Here is a 24163-nt window from a genome sequence, read left to right as displayed (position 1 = left end):
TCAATCTGTCCAGTCTATCTAGCTTCATCAGTATCAGGCTATCTCTGATCCATTATCTACAGAGTTACTAGCTTGCCGAGATGCTGTTCTTTTTGCCATAGAAAGTGGTCTCCAAGATGTCGTTGTAGAAATTGATTGTCAGGAAGTTTTTAATCTTTTATTTTAGAATCATCAGTTTCCTTTAGATTTATGTTTTGAGCAAATCAGTTTCCTTTAGATTTTTTTTAGGTGTATCAGTTTCCTTTAGATAGTTATTATATAGTCTGGGGGGCGAAATTGGGCCTGGGGGGGGGGGGGGGGGGGGGGGGGGCAACTGGGGCTATAGCCTCAGGCGTGGCCCAAGTAGCACCTATTTGCAAGAGTGTTTTTTTCTTCTGAATTTTAGACTTGGTAAAGGCCCAGCCCCAGGCAGTCCATGCTTCTTCAGTCCAGGAGTGGGCCGTGGCCGGCCTAGTCCGGAAATTATAGGCATGATGCCAAGCCGGCCAGCCCACCGTTGGTGCAGCCCACAACACGCGTCACCCTTCCACCACACGGCACGGCACACACAGACACAGAGTCGCACATAGCAGTCGTTCCTCGAAAAAAAAAGAGGACACAACGGATGTGCCCAGGACCAGCCACCAACTGCCGCCTCACGGCGCAGCCGCCGACCGCTGCCGCGCCGGCCACCGGCCACCTGCGCAAATCAGTGCCTCCCTGGGTCCCTCCCACCCCTCGTCTAGACGGCCCACCAGCGAGTTAGCCAGTCAGCCGATGAGCCGAGAGCAAAACCGGCAACGGCGACAGTAGTGGACGGCGGGGACTGGGAGGCAACTCCTTCTCCAATCCATCTGAAATTCGGAATCCCTGCAAGTGGTGCGCAAGTAAACTGAGTTGAATCGTTTCTGATTTTCTTTCACTAAATTCCATATAGGTCATTGTTCATTGAATCATCCCTCCCCCAAATCCCAAATTGTCCAAATAATCCATTCAAGGTCTATTTGGTACTGTTGTAAAATTGTTGATTTGAAGCTTACAAATTCACAGCAAAGGCATTGTTGTTTACTGTCATTTTGGTTTGGAGTAGTATATAGATGGTCAAATGCCATGGTTTATTTTGGTTTGGACTAGTATACATATGCAATTATGCATCTGCTCATCTTGTAATCAGTGAGAACACAAGGTACTGAGTGGTGGCCAATATCTCTAATGGAACACTATATATGGTTCAGTACTTCAAAAAAAATGTGTACTCTGGCCCGCCCAACAATTTTTTTGTACCTCTGCCACTGATTCTAGTTTGTATCATCTAAAATTTACTTCCCTAGTTTTCTGTGTCAGTCAAAAATTAATGAGTTGATGGTGTCAATTGTACTACTTTAGTCAATTTTCTTTGGTTAAATATATAAGTCCTCAAAATTTGTATGAACAGTTAACTTAACCTATGTCCATTCACAAAGAAGAACTTATGTCCATATCTAGATCCTTTTGTGATTGCTAATGAAGAAACGATGGGCTCGAATAATGAATCATGTCTTCATTAATTTGGTGTCAACTTTTTTAATGACGCACTTCGTTAAATTGTTCACATGTTTTCACCGAATTTTCTCTTCTGATAAGAATGAACTTCATCTTTCATTATATTGTGATTTTTTGGTGTGCTTCTAATGCACACGGTTATGTGTGATTTTAGACGTTATTTATAGCCGCTTAGTTTTAGCCCTAGTATTTGAGAAATCTTGGCTCTGCCTCAACATGACTAATTCTAATCCGATGACTATTCTTTTTTTCAATGTGTGCAGTGATGTGGCAGGCCACCTGCTTCTACTCGCAGACAGCGGTGGGCCCGTTCCGGGCGTGCTGCGTCTCTTTGTCCACGTTCTACAGCAGGACGATAGTGGAGTGCCCCCACTGCACCTGCGGCGCCTGCCCAGCTGGGACCTCCACAGCGCCGCAGTGCCAGGACGCCGAGATCCGCTGCACCGGGCACATGTGCCCGATAAGGGTGCACTGGCACGTCAAGAAGAGCTACACCGAGTACTGGCGGGTGAAGCTGTCGATCAACAATTTCAACAGGTTCAAGAACTACAGTGACTGGAACATCGTCGTCCAGCACCCGAGTCTACAGGAGTTGACCCAAGTTTTCAGCTTCGCCTACGAGCCGCTTGTGCAGCGCGGCACGATCAGTACGTTGTTCAAATCTTTCATATCTCCTCTTTCATTAATATAACTAAACGTATATATACAAATGGGAGCAAAAAAGAAAAAGGATGGGTGATCCCATCTAGCCAATTCCTGCTATAGGAAACATGTATAAATCAAGAGTTTAACAGACTAAAAGCTTGATTCAGTCCAGTCCTGATAATCTTGAAGGAGATGTTGCTTAGTTCTGTGTTTCAACAGTTCCAGATCTTTCTTTTTTTTAGAATGAAGACGCCGGAGGCGTCCGGCTTTAAATTAATAAAGCCCACACAAGGCATAATCTAACAAGTTCAACACAGAACAGCATAAAGTAAAACGGCCGCAGCCAAGGTACGTTACATGCTACCGGCCGAAGCCTGCGAGGGAAAGAAAATAAGAAGCAGCGCACAGGCGGCCAGTCCAAAAGATCGCATCCAACGGCAAGCTAGTGGCGGGCGCCGATCTGGATCAACCGTATCCGCTCCATAGCCTCTGTCATCCGATCCGCATCACGCCGTTTCCCCAACGGCGTCCATGTCTGTAGGAACAAGTGGCATTTGAAGATAATGTCAGCCGGGTGAGAAGGAAATTTGTGCTCAATAGCCATCTTATTGCGCGTAGTCCAGATGACCCACGGCAAAGCACCCACACATCTCCACAACACACGGCCAAAACCGCCCTATGAGTGGCTAGAATAGCGCGGAGGTCCCGAGCTGAGAGCGGGTTCCAGTTCTGATCGAAAGCCTCCCTAACCGCACTCCAGGCAAAGCGGGCCAGGTAGCAATTAAAAAAGATGTGGTTGGCATCTTCGTGATGTCCGCATAGAACGCAAGAGCCATCGGAAGGCCCGTTCCTACGAGCGATGTTATTAGAGGAGGGCAGGCGATCCCGAAACATCTGCCACAAGAAAATTTTGATCTTCAAGGCGATAGACGCTTTCCATAGCCCCCTAGCTATGTCCAGGGTCGGTCCCTCGGTCAATTTGTTGTACAGGGATTGAACAGAGAATTTCCCAGAGCGCGAGAGAGCCCAGGAGACCGAGTCGGCCTCAGGGCGAAGGACCACTCCCGCCAAAGCAGCAACGAGCCCATCCCAACAGGCTCGTTCGTTAGCGAGGAGGGGTCTTTTGAAGGATACAACGGGTGGGTTGGTGCGAAGCGCGTCAGCCACCAGAATATCAACGTTAGTGGCTAACTGATAGGCAGCGGAATGGCTTTTCCACAAGGGTTCCGTGCCAAACCAATGGTCCAGCCAAAATCGCGTTGAGGAACCATTGTTGACGCAGAACTTGGCTCCTAATGTGAAGGCAGGCATAACTTTCTGGATCCCATTCCAAAAAGGTGAACCCTTAGCTTTGGAAGTGAGGAAATTCCCATCAGGGAAGTATTTGGCGCGAAGAATGTCTGCCCAAAGCCCCTGCTCGTTTTGGGAGAGTTTCCAAATCCACTTGGTTAGGAGTGCGAAGTTCATGAGTTCGGAGTTAAGGATCCCGAGGCCCCCGAATTTCTTAGGGCGGCAGAGCGCGGCCCATTTGATCAGGTGGTACTTCTTTTTGATCCCAGTTCCTTCCCAAAAGAACTTGGATCGGGGGTATCAAGCTTGGCATGAACCCCATCAGCCAGCAAGAACATGCCCATAGTGAACAGAGGAAGGGAAGAGAGGCTGGAGTTAGTGAGGATCAGCCTGGCCGTTGAGGAGAGGAACCGGCCGCGCCAGGGGCTAACCCTGTTCGCCACCTTGCCGTACAAGGGCTCCCATTCAAGAATAAAGATGTGTCTATTCGAGATAGGCAGGCCCAAGTACTTAATTGGAAAGTTCCCTAGCTTGCAATTAAGCAAGTTGGCGACACGAGTAGCGAGCAGAGGGTCCATCCCAATGGCGATCACCTCACTCTTAAGGAAATTAATCTTAAGGCCGGAAATGAGTTCGAAAGCAGGGAGGATGAGTTTGATCGAGGCTACGCTATGATCGTCAGGCTCAAAGAGCAATAAGGTGTCGTCCGCATATTGAAGGTGCGTGAGTCCTCCCGGAATAAGGTGAGAAACCACACCGCGGATGTGGCCGGCGTCCTTAGCCATGGCTGAGAGGGCGTCCGCAACAAAGTTGAAGATCAGAGGCGATGAGGGGTCCCCTTGCCTGAGTCCTCGTTTGTTGCGAAAGAAGTTCCCAACCTCTCCGTTAATCGACACAGCAGTCGGGCCTCCCGAGACCAGGTGCATGATGCGGTGAACAAAGCCTGGCTCGAATCCCTTCCGAGTCAGCACCTCGCGAATGAACTCCCAGTTCACGCGATCGTATGCTTTCTCAAAGTCGAGCTCGAGGAGCACGGCGGTTGCCCAGTGCGTTTAAGCTCGTGGACGATCTCTTGCAACACTATCGGCCCTTCGAGAATGTTGCGACCTTTGAGAAAACCGGACTGACTGCGATCGATAACGCGCTGCGCTACCGGGGCAAGTCTAGTCGCATAAGCCTTATAGTTGATCTTGAAAGGCACGTTAATAAGAGTGATGGGACGGTACTGCTTAATAGTGTCGGCCCCTTTGACTTTGGGAATGAGGCTGATGACACCATAGTTGAGGCGCGAAACGTCTACCGTACCTAACACAAAACCATTAATAATCCCGTAAAAGAGGTCTTTAAGCACAGGCCAGAAACGGCGGAAGAACGCGACCGGCCAGCCATCCGGGCCAAGCAAAGTGTCAATCTTCATTGCTCTCACCGCTTCGTCGATCTCCTCCGTGGAGAAAGCCAAGGCCAAGAAGTCATTTTCGGCTTGCGACACGCGGGCATCTTCTCCCCAGAAGTCAGCCCGGAGGTGTAAGGGCTTCTCCTCGGCTGTTCCGAACAAGCTGAGGAAGAAGTCATAGATGTGGGCCGCGATCTCGGCCTGACTAACCAACAGCCCTTGATCGGATTGAAGTCTCAAAATCGAGCACTTCCGTTTATGGCCGTTGGCAAAGGCGTGAAAATAGGCCGTATTCGCGTCGCCCTTGGTGATCCACTTGACGCCGCCCCTACGACGCTAGCATTCCTCCTCCTCCCTAAGAACGGCAAGCACCTGGTTCTCAAGTGCGTAACGGTTGGCCCATTCTGCTTCCAGGAAGGGTCTGGAATCAGCTTGAGCATCGAGGGCTTTAATTTCAGCGATTATAGCTTCCCTAGCGCGCTTCGCGTCGCTCCCGTGGTTTGCACCCCACCCACGGAGGAAACCACGAAGGGCACCGGCCGCCGAGATCCAAGTGTCCAGAGGACCCCTAGAGCAGCCGACCGCAGCTCTTGCACGCTCCCAGCGCGCAATGAGCAAGGGACTGAAACCCTCGACCTCAAACCACCCTGTTTCAAAGTAGAAACGAGGGCTGCGCTTGATCCGGTCCTCCCCAGAGGCTAAGATCAGCGGCACGTGGTCCGACCCAATACGCGTTTCTGCCACGAGCGTACACATGAGTTGTTTGTTGGTCCACGTATATCTAGCGCCTGTCCTAGCGATCTCCCGCAGGGCACATGCCACGATAGTATTATTGAATAAGTTCACTCTAGGCCAGTCTATATTATGGTTGTTCTTATCCGCTCCCGAGCGAATAAGGTTAAAATCGCCCCCAAGGACAATGGGGACGTTGGCGGCTTGCTTGGCCCCAACCAAGCTTTGGATTTCACCCAAGAAATCAGCCGCCCGAGAATGATCGGCCGGTCCGTAGACGCAAATAATCGCCCAAGAAACAAGAGAAATCCTGTGTTTAATCGTAACTGCAATGAAAAACGAGCCCACATCCCAGCTTACAACATCACTGTTACATCCCACAAGAAGACCGCCAGAGTGACCCACAGAAGGCACCCAGCCCCATACAAAACGATGAAGGGGGGTCGTAAGCTGCCAAATCTCTATACGTAAAATCAGCTTTAATCGTTTCGTGAAGCGCGACGACGTCAGTACACTCTCGGGCAATGTACTCCTTAAGCTGGGTACGACGGCCAGAGTGGTCGCAGCCCCGAATGTTCCAGAAAAGGTAGCGCATCAGATAATACGATTGCGAAGGCGCACCCCTCTGGATGTCACCGGTTTTGCCACACGTTTTTTAGCCGGGACACGACTCGTTGAGGGGGTAGCCTCCACCTCCCTGGTTTCAGCAGCCCCACCCGACGGCACAACAGACCCTACAGGGTCTGGCACAACCAGAGCCGTGGCAGAGGCCTCCCTGGCCTTTGCCAACACGACAGCTTCGGCCAGAGCCGCTTGGGCATCTTCGCGAGCAAGAATCAACGACACTAGCTCACCGCTCTCCGCACCTACTTTAAAACCGCTATCATCTAGGATCAAGACAAGTTCCGGGTCTGTAAAAGCATTCAGAATCTTAAAGGAGGGGGGGGGGGGATTACCTGCAGTTTCGAGATTCTTCTCCGCAAGGCGCAGCTGCGCGCTCTCCATGGATGACAGCTCTCCCAGCTGTGCCTTGGCCCGGGCACTTGGCGCGCGCTGGGACACTGGAGAAGCGCGAGAGCGCCGAGCCTTGGCCGATGCGCCCGCAGAGCCCAGAGCCGCCTGCAGGTCCACGCACGCCGATGCATTAGGCGAAGGAAGGGAAAGCACGGCGGGGTTGGCCGAAGGCTTGCGTCCAGCCGTCTTCTTGGGAGCACGACCGGAACCCCCCGCGCTGCGGCGGCTTGACAACGGGGTTTGCATGGATGGTTCGTTGAGCACCACACCCGTGTCAGAGCCCAGCAGACTGGGGGAGGCCGGGGCGCCCGAGAGCATGGAGCCAGCGCCAGCCAACTCGACTGGTTAAAATCCCCCCAGCAGCGTGCGCGCCGGTGGCGGGCTGCTCCCTGCCGTATCCGCAATCGCAAGCGCTCTCGGCGCCGCCACTTCTTTGTCCTCGACGAGCGCGAGAGCTTTGCGGCCCAGCATATCCCAGGTCTCTGTGTCAATCGACGTGTCCGGCATGCTGTCCTCATTCTCCTCGTCACGGCAGGCCATCTCCACATCTTGCTGGTGGCTGGCAATGGCGGTACCCGGCCCTCCCTGAGCCACGGGCGTAGCCTGCAGCTGGCCAGTCGCACCCCCGGTCCCCGAACCAGGCTGGCCCTGTTTGTCGCTAGGGCGGGGAGGAGCCTTGTCAGAACCTGGCGCCACTGGTCCCTCACCCGTGCGCTTCGGGAGTCTTTCCACCTCCACCTTGATGTCAAAGCCATCATGATTGAACCATACTTGCACGAAGCCATTCATCTTGTCCGGAGCTTTGCATCCAAACTTCATCCTCACCGGTCCCATCCGGATGAGTGAGAGCTCGTCCACCACAATGGGCCTGCCCAACATCTTCAGTCCTTCCATCAGGCGGTCGACGCGCCGGTACTTCTTGGGGATGCCATGGAGACGGAGCCACACCTCCGGCATGGAGAGAGGCACAATGGTCTCCTGGATAGAATCACGCACCCGCACCGTAATATCATTGATAGAGAGAAACAGTTTACCACTAGATTTAGCCATGTGCAACAGATGCGCGGAAGGAAAAGTAACCGTGAAGTCATCATCACCCACTTGAGAGATCTGCCAATCCCAGTCCCCCGCAAACATGTGCTTCAACTCCTGCTTGAGTACGCGCAGCGAGAGCCTCCCTGGCTCCGCCGACAAGATAGCCCCATTGGCAGCCTGGAGATCATTGCCCTCCACCTCCTCTTCTTCCTCGAAGTCCAAGCAGAAAAACCCTTCACCCGGTATCGCACTTCCCATGATCTGAAGGTGGAGATGCTTGCCCCGCGTCGGGCAAAAGGCCGAGGCGTGCCCTTCCTGCTTACAGATCACGCAGAGGGGAGGAAAGGTGCACTTGGCCTGGAAATGCCCGGTCCTGCCGCACTTGAAGCATTCGTCCCCCTCTTCTTCGATTGGAATGGGCGTGTCCGCCGACCCGCGCAGCGCGTCTGGCAGCACCACCGCCAGCGGGACGGCCGACGCCCGCGGCTTCTTGGCCAACGGATCCCCATGGCCCCCACCACAGAGTGGGTGCTCCTACGGCTTGCGCTCCAGTTCGCGCCACCGCGCCCCATTCTTGCGCTTCTTCTTTCGCTCCTGCTGGCCCCACCAAGGGGGAGGAGGACCCCAATCCCCCTCGCGCCCGTGAGATCCAGAGCCATAGCCAGGGCTCGCGGGCACCAACCTGGACAGGCCAAGAGGCACATGGCCCAGCCGAGCCAGGCCCAGCTGCAGCAGCGTCCACCTGGCCCCCCGCAGCCCCACAGGAATCCACCCCTGAGGACGGTTGGGCCCCAAGACAGCCCGAGGCCGGCCCAGGCCCAACAAGCGCAAGCTGGCCCAAGGCAGCCACCCCGCCCGACAGCGGTAACCCTAACGTGTCGCCACCTGCGCCGCTGCCGCCGACAACAACGCCGACGCGGGCACGAGAGGGAGCGAAGGCCACTCCTCGACCGCCGCCGAGGCCGCCGCAAGGCCAAGGGACGACGAGGGGGCGCGGTCCACCCGCGGGCTCAGCGCAGAGGGCGTCGGTGGTCTCCAGCACCGCACCGCCGTAGCCCGAGATCCACTGCCCCCCGGGGCGAAACGACGACAACGTTCTCCCCGACCGACGCCGGTTGCCACCGCCACCTATACGAAGTCGCCGAGGGTCGCGCCAGCCGGCGGGGGAGCCAGTCGCGGCGGGGAAGTCCCATCCTCGTCGAACTCGTCCGCCGCCAGGGCCCAGAAATGACCACCGCACACCCCCCGCCCCGACTCCGAGGAGCACACCGGAGCCGGGCACACCGGGGCGCCACTCGGGCCCCGCCGAACTTGCACCCACGCATCAGCCGCGGCGAGGTCGCCGGGGGAAGCGGAGTCGCCGCCCGCGGCACCTAGGACCGCCCCCAACGGCTCGCCCGAGTTTGAAAACATCTCTCGTCGCTCGGGACACTAGATTGTGAACAGCTTCCAGATCTTTCTTGAGTAGAAGTGTCCAAGATGCGATGCTAGGGTTGATCTGATTAAATACTTGTTGTTCCTCTGCATCCATATATGCCAGCAACCTGTAGGTGCGGAGTTTAGTATCTCAGGTTGTAGGAGTTTATTTTCCCTAATGCAAAAGAATGTTAGGCATGCATATGTAGTGGCTGAGCTTTGGGCTCGTTCTTTTGTTGTAGCATCCTGTAGGTGCAGTTTGAAGTGCCTCAAGATATAGGAGTAGTTTTTCCTGTTACATATGTTAGGCATCGAAGTTAAGTTTGTATGGGACTTGGTCTGTATGCTGTGACTCCATTTTCGTAATGAAAATGGGGGCCGTGTGGCCCCTCTGATTGAAAAGATATATATGCCAGCAACCCATAATAACAATAGTCATAGCCACACGAGATGGGAGATGGCAACTCCTTCATAGCCAAAATGATCAAAGACAGAGGTGTCTCTTTTCTTGTTTCAATCCAGTCCTGATAATCTTGAATGAGATGTTGCTTAGTTCTGTGTTTCAACAGTTCCAGATCTTTCTTGAGTAGAAGTTTCCAAGATGTGATGCTAGGTTTCCAAGATGTGCACTGAATTTTCAAACCTGCATACTATACCATAACATTTGGAGTACTCTGAATTCTTGCAAGACTAACATCTCGAATTTGCAGACGACACAGGCCTCTTCTGGGGGCTCCCACGCTTCAACCAGATGTTGCCCCAGGATGGTACTGTGCAGACAGAGGTCCTGCTGAGGAAGGGCAAGGATTTTAGCTTTTCTGGTGGGTGGGCACTGCCTAGAAAGATATACTTCGACGGCAGCGAGTGCGCGATGCCGCCACCAGACGACTTCCCCCAGCTGCCCAGCAGCAGCCCTGTTCAGCGCTTCTCAGGAGGGCACAGGTGGCTGGCCTCAGGGGCCGTCTTGGTGCTTGGACTTCTGCTGACTTGAGCAGGTAACTACTTGTGATCATTTGTAATAAATAGATGCACTGTTGGCAGATTTCTCATCCCATCATGATATTTCAAACTGTGTGGCTATTTGCAGCTCTGGCGCCGCCCCCGGGAACGAGACGTCATCGACATCTTCGTTGCAGGTCTTCGGGCGATGGCTCTCTGCTTGGCGCCTCCACTTCCTCCACCACCTCCAGAGCCGGATTAGGCACTTGATACCGACGCGCTGAGGCATGGCAAGGCCACTTGAGGCGGCTCCCTTGGCATGTGCCTCCTTTTTTTGAACAATATTGTCCTATGTTTGTGTACTCTGTATGTGTGGTGTGAATATTTTTGTTGGATGCTTATGACTATGGTGGTTTGCTTGGATGCATTTTCATGTAGTTTTGGTTGTCAACACCATAGTGACTACTCATATGGTGTGACTCTTTTTGTTGGATGCTCATGACTATGTTTGTGTACTCTGTATGTGTGTGGTGTGAATCTTTATGTTGGATGCTTTTATATATTTAACTTCTGTTTCTTAGCAATCATATGGTATATACAAATTAACTTATATCTTTCTGTTCACTACTCACTTATGTCACTAGAAGCATCAATGTTCGCTGGCGGTGACCTTTTCAGACTGCAGCCATGTGTTTATGCAGTACATTATTTACAGTAAAATTTGTATATACCATATGAATGCTAAGAAACAGAAGTTAAATATATAAAAGCCATGTGGCCATAAGAGGTCATGGAGGTAAAGCCCGACGAGAAATTATAAACCTGACTCAAATATAGATTGAAGGCACCACAAACTCAATCTTGTAGCAGGATGGGGTACACAGCCATGAATCGTTTATGAATTATGATAAGCTACAGAAATGTCGAAAAAAAGTGTATTGTATGTAAAAGCTTCTGCTTCTTTAATTCCTGAAGTTCCTAGAGCTTGGTACACACAGGTTGCTCATATTCTCAATTTTTCGTCTGATGTGAAAACTATCTCATACCCAGAGAAATTAAGTAGTAATAAAGTATTCTAAGCAAGAAGGGGGCGGGACAACTAACGATCTTTCTTTGGAAGAGAGATTTGGGAGTTAAGCTCTACAAAGGATTCTTAATTATGTTGAGTTTTTTAGGTTACATATATGAAGATTTTGGTGTACTGAGCGTCTACTACAGGTTGATAAAGATAATCCAAGGCCTTGTACCATGTGCAGCAAGCTCATCATTGTTGTTGCAATTTGCACATACATATCAAAAAAAAAACTGTTGTCGAAAGAAATAAGCTCCACATAATATCTAAACCAATGAGAGAAGAGGACACTAACAAATATTTAGTACACCTAACAAATATTACCTTATATATGTCACAAAGTAGTCAAGTATAAAAAGCCACATGCATAACGAAGCATAAACAGGGAAAGATTAGTGAAGATTCTATTAAGAACACCAGAGCTTTATTTTCCTTTTGAGCACTCCCAGTTGCTTGCCGATGTTATACTTATATAAGGGTCGGCATTTGCAGAGGGAAATGGAGAAGTACATATATAATATTCTGTAAAAAAAAGGCAATCCTAGGAAGTTGATAGAAAGAGATGCAAGAAGGCCGTGTTCTCCCACATCAATCATGTTGTGGTCTATAATTGTTAGTCAAAGTATCTCCATGGCCTACTCAAGCATGTATCATTTGCTAATGTTGACATGAATCGCCGACAACTGAAACACATAGAAGTAGCATGGATCGACCAGATGGTTAAATACATGCCTCTATGTCTGCTACTATTAAAATCAATTATGGGTGGCATGAAGGCAAAGCAAAGGAAATGCATATTTGGAAAAGGCACATGGCCCTCCCATAATTTGCACACCACAATTTGTCAGCAGAAATTTAAATACATATAGTTGAACCTATAACACCAGTTTGTGTGCTAATAATAGGCTGACCTGTTTTATACACAGGAGTAAAGTACAATAGAAGGTAATGTGGATGCCGAAAGAACTTTTTTTTCTGGGACAAAAGATGGTGGTGTCCTCCTCTTAAGTTTTCTTCCTTGAGCCTGGTTATGACGCTTGCTCTGAAGGAAAGTGTGTAACCTGCATTTTCACTGATGGTTTGGTATAGTTTTTTTATTAGCAAACGAAAAACAAAAAGCAATCACTAATCAGTTCTGTATTTGTGTATAGAGTATACTACACCCAACACAGAGAACCAACTTGGTTTAGCTCCTACTTCAGCAGCCAGTTGCCATCCTAAAAATAACATACACTAAAGTATATATGTTCACATGTTTAAATATGATTCATAAAATCCTCCCCTAAATAAAATTCAGATAATCCATCAAGCGTGTAAAGCTGAACATATTAAGCGGACACTCTCTGTGTTGCTCTTAGAGTTAGAGGTCGATTACTTAGGAGTATTGACACCTTAGCCATGATGTTGCAGCAATTTGTTAGCATGATGTACTAAGTCTCCACAGATCAGAATCTACAGAAAGAGAAGCAACAATATAACAGGGCAACTAATCGAAGAACAACAAGTGCACAAGATTAGTTTTCGTAAAAGCAAACATTAGTTAGTTTTGATGAACCCAATTATATTTTTACATGTATGCATCAATGCATCTTAAAAAAGAGCAATGTAGCAATAAGCTGTAACCTTACCTGATTCAACTCTCAGGAAAATAAGACCTCTATCAAACCCACGAGAACACAAGTTACCTTTGCTTGCTCCAAGAAGCATTTTTGTTAACAGTGCTAAGAGGTGTCGCATAAAGTAATATGAAGACTGATCCGAACATTCAAAAGTACAAAGAAAATTGGCCAACCGTTGATGTGATTTTTGCACCCCTTCTTAACTTGTTTCTCCTTTGCTCGGATCGCTGAGGTCATACTTCTACAGAGACCTGCAGCGGGTCCAACACGATAAAGAAAATGCATTCCTCGTGGAACTGCAAAATAAACTTTATTGTGAATGAAGCCTATTGGTTTCTTCCAACACTAGTAGCGAGAAGATCAACTAAACAAATTTGGAATCCATTGCAAATCCAGCATAAACCATGAAAAATCTGAAGTTCAGTGGAATATATAACCTAGACAAATGCACATGAAACAGTACAGATTTCACTAAAGATGAGCCAAATAACTGAATCTATTTAGATGTAGATGTTTCTAAAATGAAAGGTTTGATTCGTAAAGATGAGGAGTGTATGAAAGCTTCAATCGTGCCTTTTCTATTGCTTCTATTTAGTACTGAAAACCTTGTGTACATTTCTGTACCCAAGGAGTAGAAAAGCACACCATATGTACCAAACATTGGGAAGCAGGACCAAGAGACTTTTACGAAGAACCGGGAGCTAAGAAGAGATTATAGCAAGAATACATTTTGAATAGTACATCAAAATAGACATAGATGTTATTGCACCAGCTGATCTTCATATAATTCATATGATAATGGAAACCACTCGCTTGCTGAATTGTTTTCAGCAGGCACGGTTATGAATCTCTCCATGCTAACCCATGGCAATGTGGTCTCAGTCAGATCATAGAGAAACACAACGCATCGCTCGGAAGAAGGCCCCGATCCTGGCAGTGGCGCGTGAAGGGGCAGAGGTGGCGGCATGTCGACTGCACCTGACAGACATGTCTTGCTGCTGTTGGAGTTGGACCACATCGCCGACCTGCTCCTTCCTCTGTGTCAGCTACCTCGACACTTGGGCCGGAGAACGAGATCTACAGCGTCTCTGCGTCGCACCACCTCCACCACCAATTGGGACGCGGCCTCTGTGCTCCCGGCGACACCCACGCGCGCGTGCCCCCGCAGCGGCGGCGTCGGCTTCATCAACGACGAGGTCGGCCGCGTTTCCGCCTGTCCCGCGCGGCACCGTCTCCACCATCCGTTCGACCACCGCGCGTCCCCGTACATGTGCCATGGGACTCTGCCTCAAGCTCGGTCCCTGCTACGCCTGCATCTATGAGCATCTCCACGCTGGACGACTCCACCGCGACGGCTTCCTCAGCCGTGAGGTCTCCATCAGCGACCAGCGGCTGTTGGGCCGTGGCCTCCATGCGTGCGGCGACGGACACATGCGCCGCCACCGGCACTGCTGCGCCGTTGGACTCCACATCAACCAAGGCCGGCCGCCGGCCTCACTCTAGACTCTAGAGGTGTCCGTGGCTCTGGACGGCGTGTTCCCTGCTGCTCCATCACCTACGATGGGGACGACCGCCCAATTGCCACACGTCCTGGAGCAAGTCACGAAGCTGCCCGCTACCTGTTCGACCAATTGTTCGAGCAACAATTTGGGCACGGCAATACGGCATCCCCTGCGTCCCCAACTAATCAAGGCACTGCAACAAGACTGCTGCCACCAACAACTCCAGCGTTCACTCAGGAGCCCACAGTGCAAGCTGGGTTGTCGCCATCAACCCAGTCCTCCAACTCGGTGCATGTGGACGCCATTGACACCGACGACAACTACACCATGGAGATGTTCATGGAAACTGAGGGCATGTTCCTGACCACTCCAGCAGCATCAGAAAGCTCAGTCTCCCAATCACTGCAGTGGTTTGACAATCGAGGATTTCACACACCCATGCCCTGCCAATTGTTTGACTATCTCGCTCCTGCTCTTACTTCCTCCCGTTGCATTGGACACCATTGATACAGAAATGACTGAGCGACGGGACATCTATGAGGATAGTGGAAAGTTTGTTCAAAAGCTGGACAACTCCTTCGTTCAACATGTCATCACAGTTTGTGAGTTTTCTTTATCCCAGGTTCACCATCTCGTTCGTTGTGAATTGCCCAAATTTGTTACTCCCTCTGTAAACTAATATAAGAGCATTTAGATAACTACTTTAGTGATCTAAACGCTCTTATATTAGTTTACGGAGGGAGTACTACATTAGTTTGCTTGCCGTTACTGCCTTGGGATGGAAAGTATATGCGGCTGCCACCTGATCCATTGTATGGTCAGAAAAGCAAGAGTAAATTACTGGAACATGATATGAGGGGATGTTTCCTGTTTGTGAAGAGAGACAGCAGTAATATGATCCATGTTCGTGCATCAATTGATGAAGATGCTTTGTTTGTTATTGGCAATTGTCGTGCTCAACAGTCTTTGTGTCAGTGGAGAGTTTCCCAGTCTCAAATAAGGCTCTAGGAAGGTGACATTAGTCGGGCTGAAGCCATGGTTTCCTTCGGAATGTTTCTCTCTAGAAGAACTTTTCAGCTTGTCATTTTTTATGCAGTCGTGTTGTACTGTAGTGGTGGGAGCGGTTCATTTCCTGTACCCATTGCCCTTGACAGATCAAGCAATTTCCATGGATCATTGCTTGGTTGCCATGTGCCTTCCCTGATTGTTCAAGAATGATTGCTGATAAGTTTTGCAATGTAACGGTTGTGCTGGTGTTCAGATTTGGAATTTCTGTTCAATCCCTGTCCTGTTTTGCTGCTGCTAGGTATGCTCCAGTAAGCAAGTACACATTTATGAAGTACAGTGTTGCAGCCACTTATGTCCAAGAAAAGGAGACCAGTTATGCTGAATGCTATGTTACATTGGTTGCATGGTGGATACAAAACTTATGCAGTGTCAGATTCCATGTTACAACCACCGCGGAAGGGTGGTTTCCAGTTTTGCCCTACTGGAAAAGCCTTATTATATATGGTTATATGTTTGCACAGATTCAGTGGGAGATTGCATGGTTGATTGGTCCCTTACAAGCCAATATTAGCTCCTTCAAGGCATACTCTAATTCCTGTGGTTTTGAGTTGCAGCAATGGAGGATTGCTTGGTCACTAAATGATGCAATTTTACAGCATGAACTTCTATCTTGCACTTGTGAGCTGTTTCATTCTCTGTTTCAGAACAAGTTCAGGGGAAAATCGCTTGGTCACTCTGCTATGATTTTTCTGTCCTCGACAACATCTCAGTGTGCTTCTTATGTGAGTGTTAAGCAGCTGTGGTTTGGTGCAAATTTTCTGAAAAGCATGTTGAGTTCTCTGATGACAAATCTCTGAGAATCATGGTTCAGTGCTCTTTTCTTGAACTGGTGAGCTACAAATTCTCACAAGCTTGTGCCTCTGACTTCCATAATGTAGTTGTGTTGCGCATTTGGGGTTTGCAGTAACTCACCCGTTAGCCTCGAGACATGCTTGGGTATTCAAGATTTGCAGAGAATTGGGTGTATGTGACCAAGCTTACTACTGCTGCAAATGCTTTGTTGCCGACAACTCTTATTTGCAAACCATAATGGAGTGCTCTGCTATTGAATTGATTGCCTGGTGCCCTGTTCTCTGTGTTCGGTGGATGCATCCAGCGCATTCTTTAGAAGCTCGGATCATTGGTACTCCCTCCGTTCCAAAATAGATGACTCAACTTAGTACTAAAGTTAATACAAAGTTGAGTCATCTATTTAGGAACGGAGGGAGTACATGTTAGGTTGATCAAGCGCCTTTCTTCTGATTGAGGTTCTTCATACGGCACTGTTATAACAACCTGGCAGGGATGGCAAAGTCACAAATGGGTTGCTATGCTACTGGAGTATGGTGAATTACAAACGACCTTACTAGTTGATGGTATTCCTGTTTGGACATTCTGTTTTGCTGCAACCAATGAGCGAGGAATCATCGTTGCAATCAGAAAACTACAAATTCCTTGGGATCCAGGTGACAGTCTTACTTTTGATATGATCCATCTGGCAGCATACGTACATCTTCTCCAAATGTTGTTGATGTTGCCATGGGATCCTGGTGGCTGTGCAATTACCCCGGGAGAAGTGCAGGTTAAATCTCTGTCCATGCAACATATTAACATTGAAGGAAGAACATTGAGCAAGAGGACCATAGTACATGCTCTATACTTGTGCCTTCCTTTGGGACCCCGGCGGTTTGGAATGGTTCGGCTTGGGGGCAAGCCGAAATTTATGGTGGGCGGATTGTCAGCAACCTACACTACTTCGACACTTGGGCCGGATAATGGGGTGCTGCTATTGGACTTGGGCCGCTCAGAAGCCTTGGGGAGATATGCACTACAAATACAAGGGAGATGGCATGGGTCAATTTGGCTTGGACGGAACGGCCGCTTCGGCGGAGGCTAGGCTTGGTTAGAGTAGTCCATGTACATCGTCTTCTCCTCTGCTCTCCTCCTTCCTCTCAATTACTCTCTGAAATTCGAAAGTTGTAACTGAATCCATGGTTAATATAGTGAATTGGTGCTTTTTTTTTCTCGAATATGCACGAGTGTGCATATCATATATTAAAGAAGAAGGGCAAAAGAATGCCTTCACCGGAAGAAAATCATGTACGACAAGGTCGCACATGCACAAACGGGAGACCCACCTCTCCGTGCGACACGTGGCAAACCGAATCTCAAAGCAGCCATTAGTTCCTTTGCCAAATCCCAATTTGTAAATATCAGACTCGATGTCCATCTCCAGCCGCCGCCGGTGTGATCCACCTCGGCTGCTCGCCGCATCGTCGCCGGTGCGCTCTTCGAAGACAGGTGCAACTCCCTACCTCGGCGCGCTCCATCACTGCTGGCAACGTCCACGCTCGGTGACGGCGCAACTCGCGGCTTCGCCCCTGATGCTTTTCCCCGTCGGCGAGTTGTGCGCAGAGGACATCCGATGGGCAGGTTGTCATTTGTGTTCCTTGCTCCGGCGATTCGTTGCCGTTGTTGGGCTATGCCAAATTCTGTGCCGTCGCCGGCGAGATGGGTAGAGGTGACGATGGTTTGTCTGGTCGTGGAAGGTGGGCTGAAACTTGGAAACGATGAACGATGCTTTGAGATTCGGTATGCCACGTGTCGCATGGAGAGGTGGGTCTCCCGTTTGTGCATGTGCGATCTGGTTGTACATGATTTTAAGTCACTCTACTCCTCATGCCTATCCCACCGTGCCAGCCAACTAAAGAAGGGGGTAACATCCCCTTTTAGTAGGCCTGCCGATACCCACACTAAGCCCTCGAGCCTAATTGTACGTAGCAACACCTCACACGAGGGTTGTGCACCATAAAAAACAATGGCATTCCTATGCTTCCATAATTCCCACATTGTTAGTCGTAGAATAGTACGCAGATCCTTCATGCTCATGTTGTTCAGTCCACATTTGCTGCATAGACAAGGTGCAAGGATGTCCTGCTGCGTCGGCACCCAGTCTAGCCGCCCCAGGGCCTCGCAAATCACATTCCAGACCGTCCTGGCAAAGACGCACGTGAGTAGTAGATGGTTGATTGTTTCCTGCTCCTGGTCGCAGAAAGGACACGCGTCCTGGTGCGGTAGCCCTCGCCGTGGTAGGCGATCCGACGTCCAACATCGATCCCGTAAAGCAAGCCAGGCAAAGAATTTGCATTGTGCTGGCGCACGTGATTTCCAAATTAGATCCGTCGTGGGTGTAGCCTCTCTCGCCCAGAACTTGGCCACATATGCGGATCGGACCGAAAACTGACCGTTCATCTCCCAAGACCATGAGATCGTATCGTGTGTGTTCTCCGTAGCCTCCCAAGTGCTCACGCTCTGCCAAAGCAGCAAGAATTGATGCAGCGCATCCGGTCCCAGGTTCGGGTCCACATCCCTGGCCCAAGCTCCATCCTCGGTGGCCTGCCTAACCATCATAGAAGTTCTTATCCTTTGTGGTATAATGCTATAGATCAATGGAGCAATCTCATGTATCCTCTGCCCATGCAACCATCGGTCTTCCCAGAAGAGTGTCGTGAGCCCAATCATTTGTGGTGCTCCTAGCGGCTGCCTGGTAGATTAGCATGGAATCCTTAGGAACTTTGATGTCTCATTCCATGGTCTGGTCGCATCCGTTCTTTTGAGCCAGGGCCATCTAGACTGCATGGCCACGTTCATCCATCGCAAGTTAGGCAAGCCTAAGCCACCTGCCCATTTAGGTGCGCAAACTGCGCCCCATGCCACAACACAGTTTTCACCCTTCGCTTCCATCCTTCTGCACTAAAGAAGTCCTCTACATATCTTGATCATAGCTTCGATTGTTTTGATGGGCAAGTCCAGCGCCATCATCGTATGTATTGGCATGGCACATAGGACGAACTGTACCAAGGTCAGTCTACCACTCTTCGGTATTAGGGTAGCCCTCCACTTGGGCAGCTTATTCGCCATTTGATCCACAAGATATTGTAGTTGAGGCGCGGTCTGCTTCCGCAAGGATAATGGCAGGCCAAGGTACTTAATAGGGAACGAACCCAAAGGGCATCCAAGCTGAGTGCATACCAAGTTGACTTCATCTTCCGTGCAGTGGATCGGCAAGATAGCCGACTTGTTCATGTTGATTCTGAGGCCTGACGCTTCTCCAAACAGCTGAAAAATGCACCGACATACAGCAAGATCCATAGGGATAGGTTCACAAACAATGCCACATCATCCGCAAAGATGGAAAGTCTCTTCCTTAGGCCCACCCGCGCCAAGGGCGCAAGTACTCCTCTGCTCACGGCAAACTCAAACAAACGTTGAAGCGGCTCTATAGTCAGAATGAACAACATTGACGAGATGGGATCACCTTGGCGTAGTCCCTTGCAGTTGAGGATTGTGTCACCGGGTTCACCGTTGACCATAACCTTGGTAGACGAGGTCGCAAGTATACCACATATCCATGATCTCCACCGTGGCCCAAAGCCCAGGTGCTGCAGTATCTCCAAGAGAAAAGGCCGCCTCACCAAGTCGAAGGCTTTCGAAATATCGAGCTTAAGTAGAACCGACAGGTTTCTCAAAGCGTTGAGGCGTCCCGCCGTGCATTGGACCAACATGAAATTATCGTGTAGCGATCTACCCTTCACAAAAGCACTCTGATGGTTGCCTACAAGTCTAGGCAAGTCCACCACAAGTCTGCATGCGAGGACTTTCTTGAAGATTTTGGTTGCACCATGCACAAGATTTATGGGCTGGAAGTCCCCCACATCCAAGGCCCCCTCTTTCTTCGGCAAGAGAGTAACAAGGGACTTGTTTATCGCTGTCATACCCCTCATGTCACCATTGTAGAAGCAGCGCATGGCTGCCATGAAATCCTCCATGATGATATGCCAACATGTTGCATAGAACCTGCCTGTGAATCCGTCCGGTCCCGGAGCTTTATATGGAGGCATGGATTTTATCACACTCTCCACTTCATCCACTGTGAACGGCTCCTCAAGGTGTGAGAGGTTTAAGTTTGGTAGATCCAGGGCGTCTAGGTTGATGGTGTGCTCACGCGGTTCCACAGTACCAAAAGCAGCCCCATAATATGCATCAACCGCCGATGCCACCTCCTCCTGGCCCGAGTAGATTTGGCGATGCCTTACAGCCCTAATGATGTTCTTCCTCTGCCTGTGGCTTGCATGCTGGTGAAACAATCTTGTGTTTCCGTCTCCTTACCGCAGTTGCAAGAGCCGGGATCGTTGCCTCGCAATTGTTCTATCCAGAGAGCACAACCCTAGTAGCTTTTTCTTCAAACACCTCCGCAAGCTCCTTTCCGCCTCAGAGAGCTCCCTCGAGTCCACAGCGGTGTCAAGTTGCTTGATTACCTCCATAGCAATAGTAATTTCAGCTTCACATTCCCAATCCAACGATCACTCCACCTTTGGAGACTAGCAGTCGTGGCTCTAAGCTTGTTGTGTAGTGTTAGGTACACATTTGAGGCTGTCGGCGTCGACGTCCATGCCGTTTGGGCCGTTTGGACAACTTCCATTAAGCCATCAGCTTTGCACCAGAATGCTTTGAACTTGGAACGCTTCCTCGTACTGATATCCATGTTTAAATCTAGCATCAACGGGCAGTGATCCGAGACCGAAGTGCCAAGAGCCGATAGGAAGCAAGAGGGGTATGCCTTGTCCCACTCGTTTGAAACAAAGACATGATCGATCTTTTCCAGAGTCGCATTCCGCCTTTCATTCGACCACGTGTATCGTCTCCCATTGAGGTAGAGATCTTTCAACTCCAGACGGTTCAACTTGGCTCGGAATCTCGCCAAAGTCCTCCTATTGACTAAGGCGTTGCTCTTGTCCTCCTGCTTGGTGAGGAGGTTGAAATCCCCAGCCACAAGCCATGGCCCAACATGTAAGTCCCGGATGTCCACCAAATCCTGCATGAATTCCACCTTGTCAACATCGTCCTGCGGACCATACACGCAGGTAAGCCACCATGGCTGCTCGTCATCCAAGCACTTGACAAGCACCGTAACCGTATGATTGGTGAAGTGTGGGTTTGATAGCTGGATTACGGTTGCGTCCCAAGCTATCAAGATCCCCCCACATGTTCCAAGAGCTGGCAAGTAAAATAACTTTTTGAAGGCACTGTCGTACAATGACATCCAAGACATCCTGAAGACACACAATGGCCGGGCTGGCCGTGTTCACCACCTGGTAGACTGTGTTTCGCCTCGCAGGGGCATTTAGCCCACGTACATTCCACACTATCATCTTCAAGGGTTGTGTATTCATCGTCATAGTCAATTCCTACCTAGGCCGCCAACCTGGCACCTACACCTCTGTGCCATCCCCCAAAGGCTCCTGAAGCGGCTCAACCGACGACTCCCAGCCAAACAGGGCTAACACCGCCGTCCTCGAACCCAGTGAACTGGTACTGAGAGCATCTCCAACCGCGTCCCCAACAGGCACTTCCCAGGCGTTTTTGCCGCGCCGACGTCAAAAAAAGGCTCAGTCGCACCTCCAGAAGCCCCTTTTTCACCGGCTCGGGTCAAAACTGGTGCCGGCGGACCCAGGTCGAACCCGGCGCCCTGGGGGGCGCTTGGGGAGCCGGTACAAGCGAAAAAGGCGCGTGGGTCCGCCCTGGCGGTGACCCGACGACCTTTTCCCGCCGTTTCTTGACGCTTTTCCCTCGCATCCCTCCCGCTCGCTCGCCTTCCTCCCGCCATTCCCTCCCTTTCTCCCGCCAAACCCCCTCCCGCTCGCCTTCCAGTCGCCGCCATGCCGCCGAGGAAGTACGCCATGCCGCGCGCGGCGGCAACCACGACTGGCACCGTGGCCCAGCCGAAGCAGAGGAAGCCCAGGGCGCCGCCATTGAAGCCACCGGGCATGTCGAATGCCGAGTGGAGGGTGGAAGTTCAGCGACGCGACACAGTCACCGCCGACCGGCGGAACAGGGCCATCGCCAAGAAGGCCCGCGACAAAGCGGCGCTCGCAGCGGCGTCCTCCTCATCGGTCGACCACGCGGGGATGATAAACCCACCCGTCGTCAGCCACGCCCAGTACGCGCCCTAGGGACAGCAAGGCGTCGGATCTCCATGGGGATCGTCGTCGCCCGGCTACGCCGACGGCGACGCGCACGGTGGGTTCAACCCAAACGTGACCTTTCCCCATGGCCACCCTGCGACGCGCACACCCTCGCCCGCCTTCGTCGGCGTGCAGTACCCTCCATACAACTACTCGCCGCCCGCCTACGCGTCCACGCCGGCGCCCCATCTTCGCCGTGGACCACTGCCCTTCTCGCACCTCGGCGACACCGACGACATAGGAGCCGACATGGACGACATCATCGCGACAGGATCGACCGCGGCCGCCGCGTCTCCCGGGTTCGCCACCCAGGACGAGGTAGTGGATCTCAGCGGCAACATGGAGGCCGAGCTCGGCTACGTCTACGGCGAGGACGCGCACGAGGCGCAGGAACCCGAGGAGGAGGAGGAGGACGAGGAGGAGGACGAGGAGGAGGAGGAGGAGTCGGCTCCTGATCCGACGAAGGGCGCCAGAAGAAGAAGCGGGCGGCTAGGCCAGGCGAACCGCGCATCAAGTGGACGTCCAAGGAGGAGGAATGCCTCGCCGAATCATGGAAAGTCGTCTGCCTCGACCCGACCACCGGCACGAACCAGAGCTTCGAGACGTACTGGGACCGCATCAAGGCCGAGTTTGCCGAGCGGAAGCTCGTCGACCCCTACTTCAAAGGCGTCTACATGTAGCGCGGCTCCAAGGCGATGGCGAACCATTAGGGGCGTATCCAGGGGGCGTGCAACAAATGACATGAAATCGTCGAGGAGGTCGCGGCTCGCCCGAAGAGCGGCGCCAGCGTTGAGGATCAGGTACGCACGCCGTTCGCCCGCATCTCTTCGTCGTCTACGCCCGCCGCCCGCCAACTGTTTGTTCCTCCGCGCAGTTGCTGCGCATGTACACCATGTATCGGCGCGACAACCTCGACGCCGACTTCAAGTTCCTCCACGTCTACAAGCGCATTGACAAGTGCGAGAAGTGGGCGGAAGTCCAACGTACCCTCGACAAGGCCAAGGAGACATACAAGCCGGACGCGACGACTCCGGGCGCGTCAGAGGGGCGGCCGGACGGCCACAAATTGGCAAAGAAGGGGAAAAACGCCGACGCGGCAACCGCGCGAGTGCAGGAGTCCATCGAGAATTGCCTCGCCGATGCCCAGGTCCGGGCCGTCCTATGTGAAGAGAAGACCGAGGCGCGGTGGTCGTTGCTGATGACGAACAGCGCCATCAAGCTCGACCTGCTCCGGACCAACATCGACCTGCTCCGGACGAACGTCGCCGCGAAGAAGAGGAACACCGACATGGCTTTTCTGATGGGCGGGGCGGACATGCTCCAGAGCAACGACGAGCATCTCAGGGCGTGGTACATGGCGGAGCGCGGCCTCATCCTGAACCAGATGCAGACGGCAACGCCGACGACGCCGACGACGCCAGCTCCCGCGCCCACGGCCGCACGGACGCCAAGCCCGAACGACGCCTCTACATCGCCGCCCAGCAGTACCGAAGCCGCGCCGACACAGCCCAGCACCGAAGCAGCTCCGACACCGCCGAGCCCGCGCACGCCGACTCCGCCAACGCCTGGAGCCGACCCGGCCGAGTGATTCGTTGCGCACGCGAACTTGCGGCGTGCGGCGCTCTGTTTTTTGTAACGCCAGACTACGTCCGATCGCCGTATTTGTGGCGTTTTTTGTGAGCGGGAACGACCTAGTTCAAATTTCCCGCATCCTGAGGCCGACGCTTGGGGGCGTGACTGGGAGTTAGGTCGTCCCAGGGGCCGAACTAACGCTGGCACGCTCCCAAGCCGCTCTATTTAGGCGCCCTGGGAGGCCGAACGGCTGGAGATGCCCTGAGATCCTCACACTATCGCTGCCCTCGAACCTCCTGCTTAGCCGGGGCGGAAACGGTGACGGGGCGCAGGAGCCGCGT

The 24163-nt window shown here is 51.6% G+C and overlaps 1 protein-coding gene across 2 annotated transcripts; it reads left to right on the top strand.

Moving 5' to 3' along the window:
• The first annotated feature begins 559 nt into the window (after positions 1-559).
• LOC125514877 (COBRA-like protein 7) lies at positions 560-10507 on the top strand. 2 transcript variants are annotated; one of them, XM_048680246.1, is made up of 4 exons: positions 560-866; positions 1785-2168; positions 9757-10041; positions 10134-10507. In XM_048680246.1, coding segments are annotated over exons 1-3 (666 nt in total). In that variant the 5' UTR covers positions 560-865; the 3' UTR covers positions 10038-10041; positions 10134-10507. The 2 variants fall into 2 exon arrangements, with proteins under 2 accessions (XP_048536203.1, XP_048536204.1); XM_048680247.1 differs by having other exon boundaries at positions 563-858.
• Positions 10508-24163: the final 13656 nt, after the last annotated feature.

The sequence above is a fragment of the Triticum urartu genome, chromosome 6 (assembly GCF_003073215.2).
Source record: "Triticum urartu cultivar G1812 chromosome 6, Tu2.1, whole genome shotgun sequence".
Lineage (NCBI taxonomy): Eukaryota > Viridiplantae > Streptophyta > Magnoliopsida > Poales > Poaceae > Triticum > Triticum urartu.
This window is presented reverse-complemented; position numbering and strand designations above follow the sequence as displayed.

Coding starts and splice junctions, on each gene's coding strand:
- LOC125514877 (XM_048680246.1), top strand. Junction 2,169..9,756: donor TGTGCAGCGCGGCACGATCA/GTACGTTGTTCA, acceptor TCGAATTTGCAG/ACGACACAGGCCTCTTCTGG.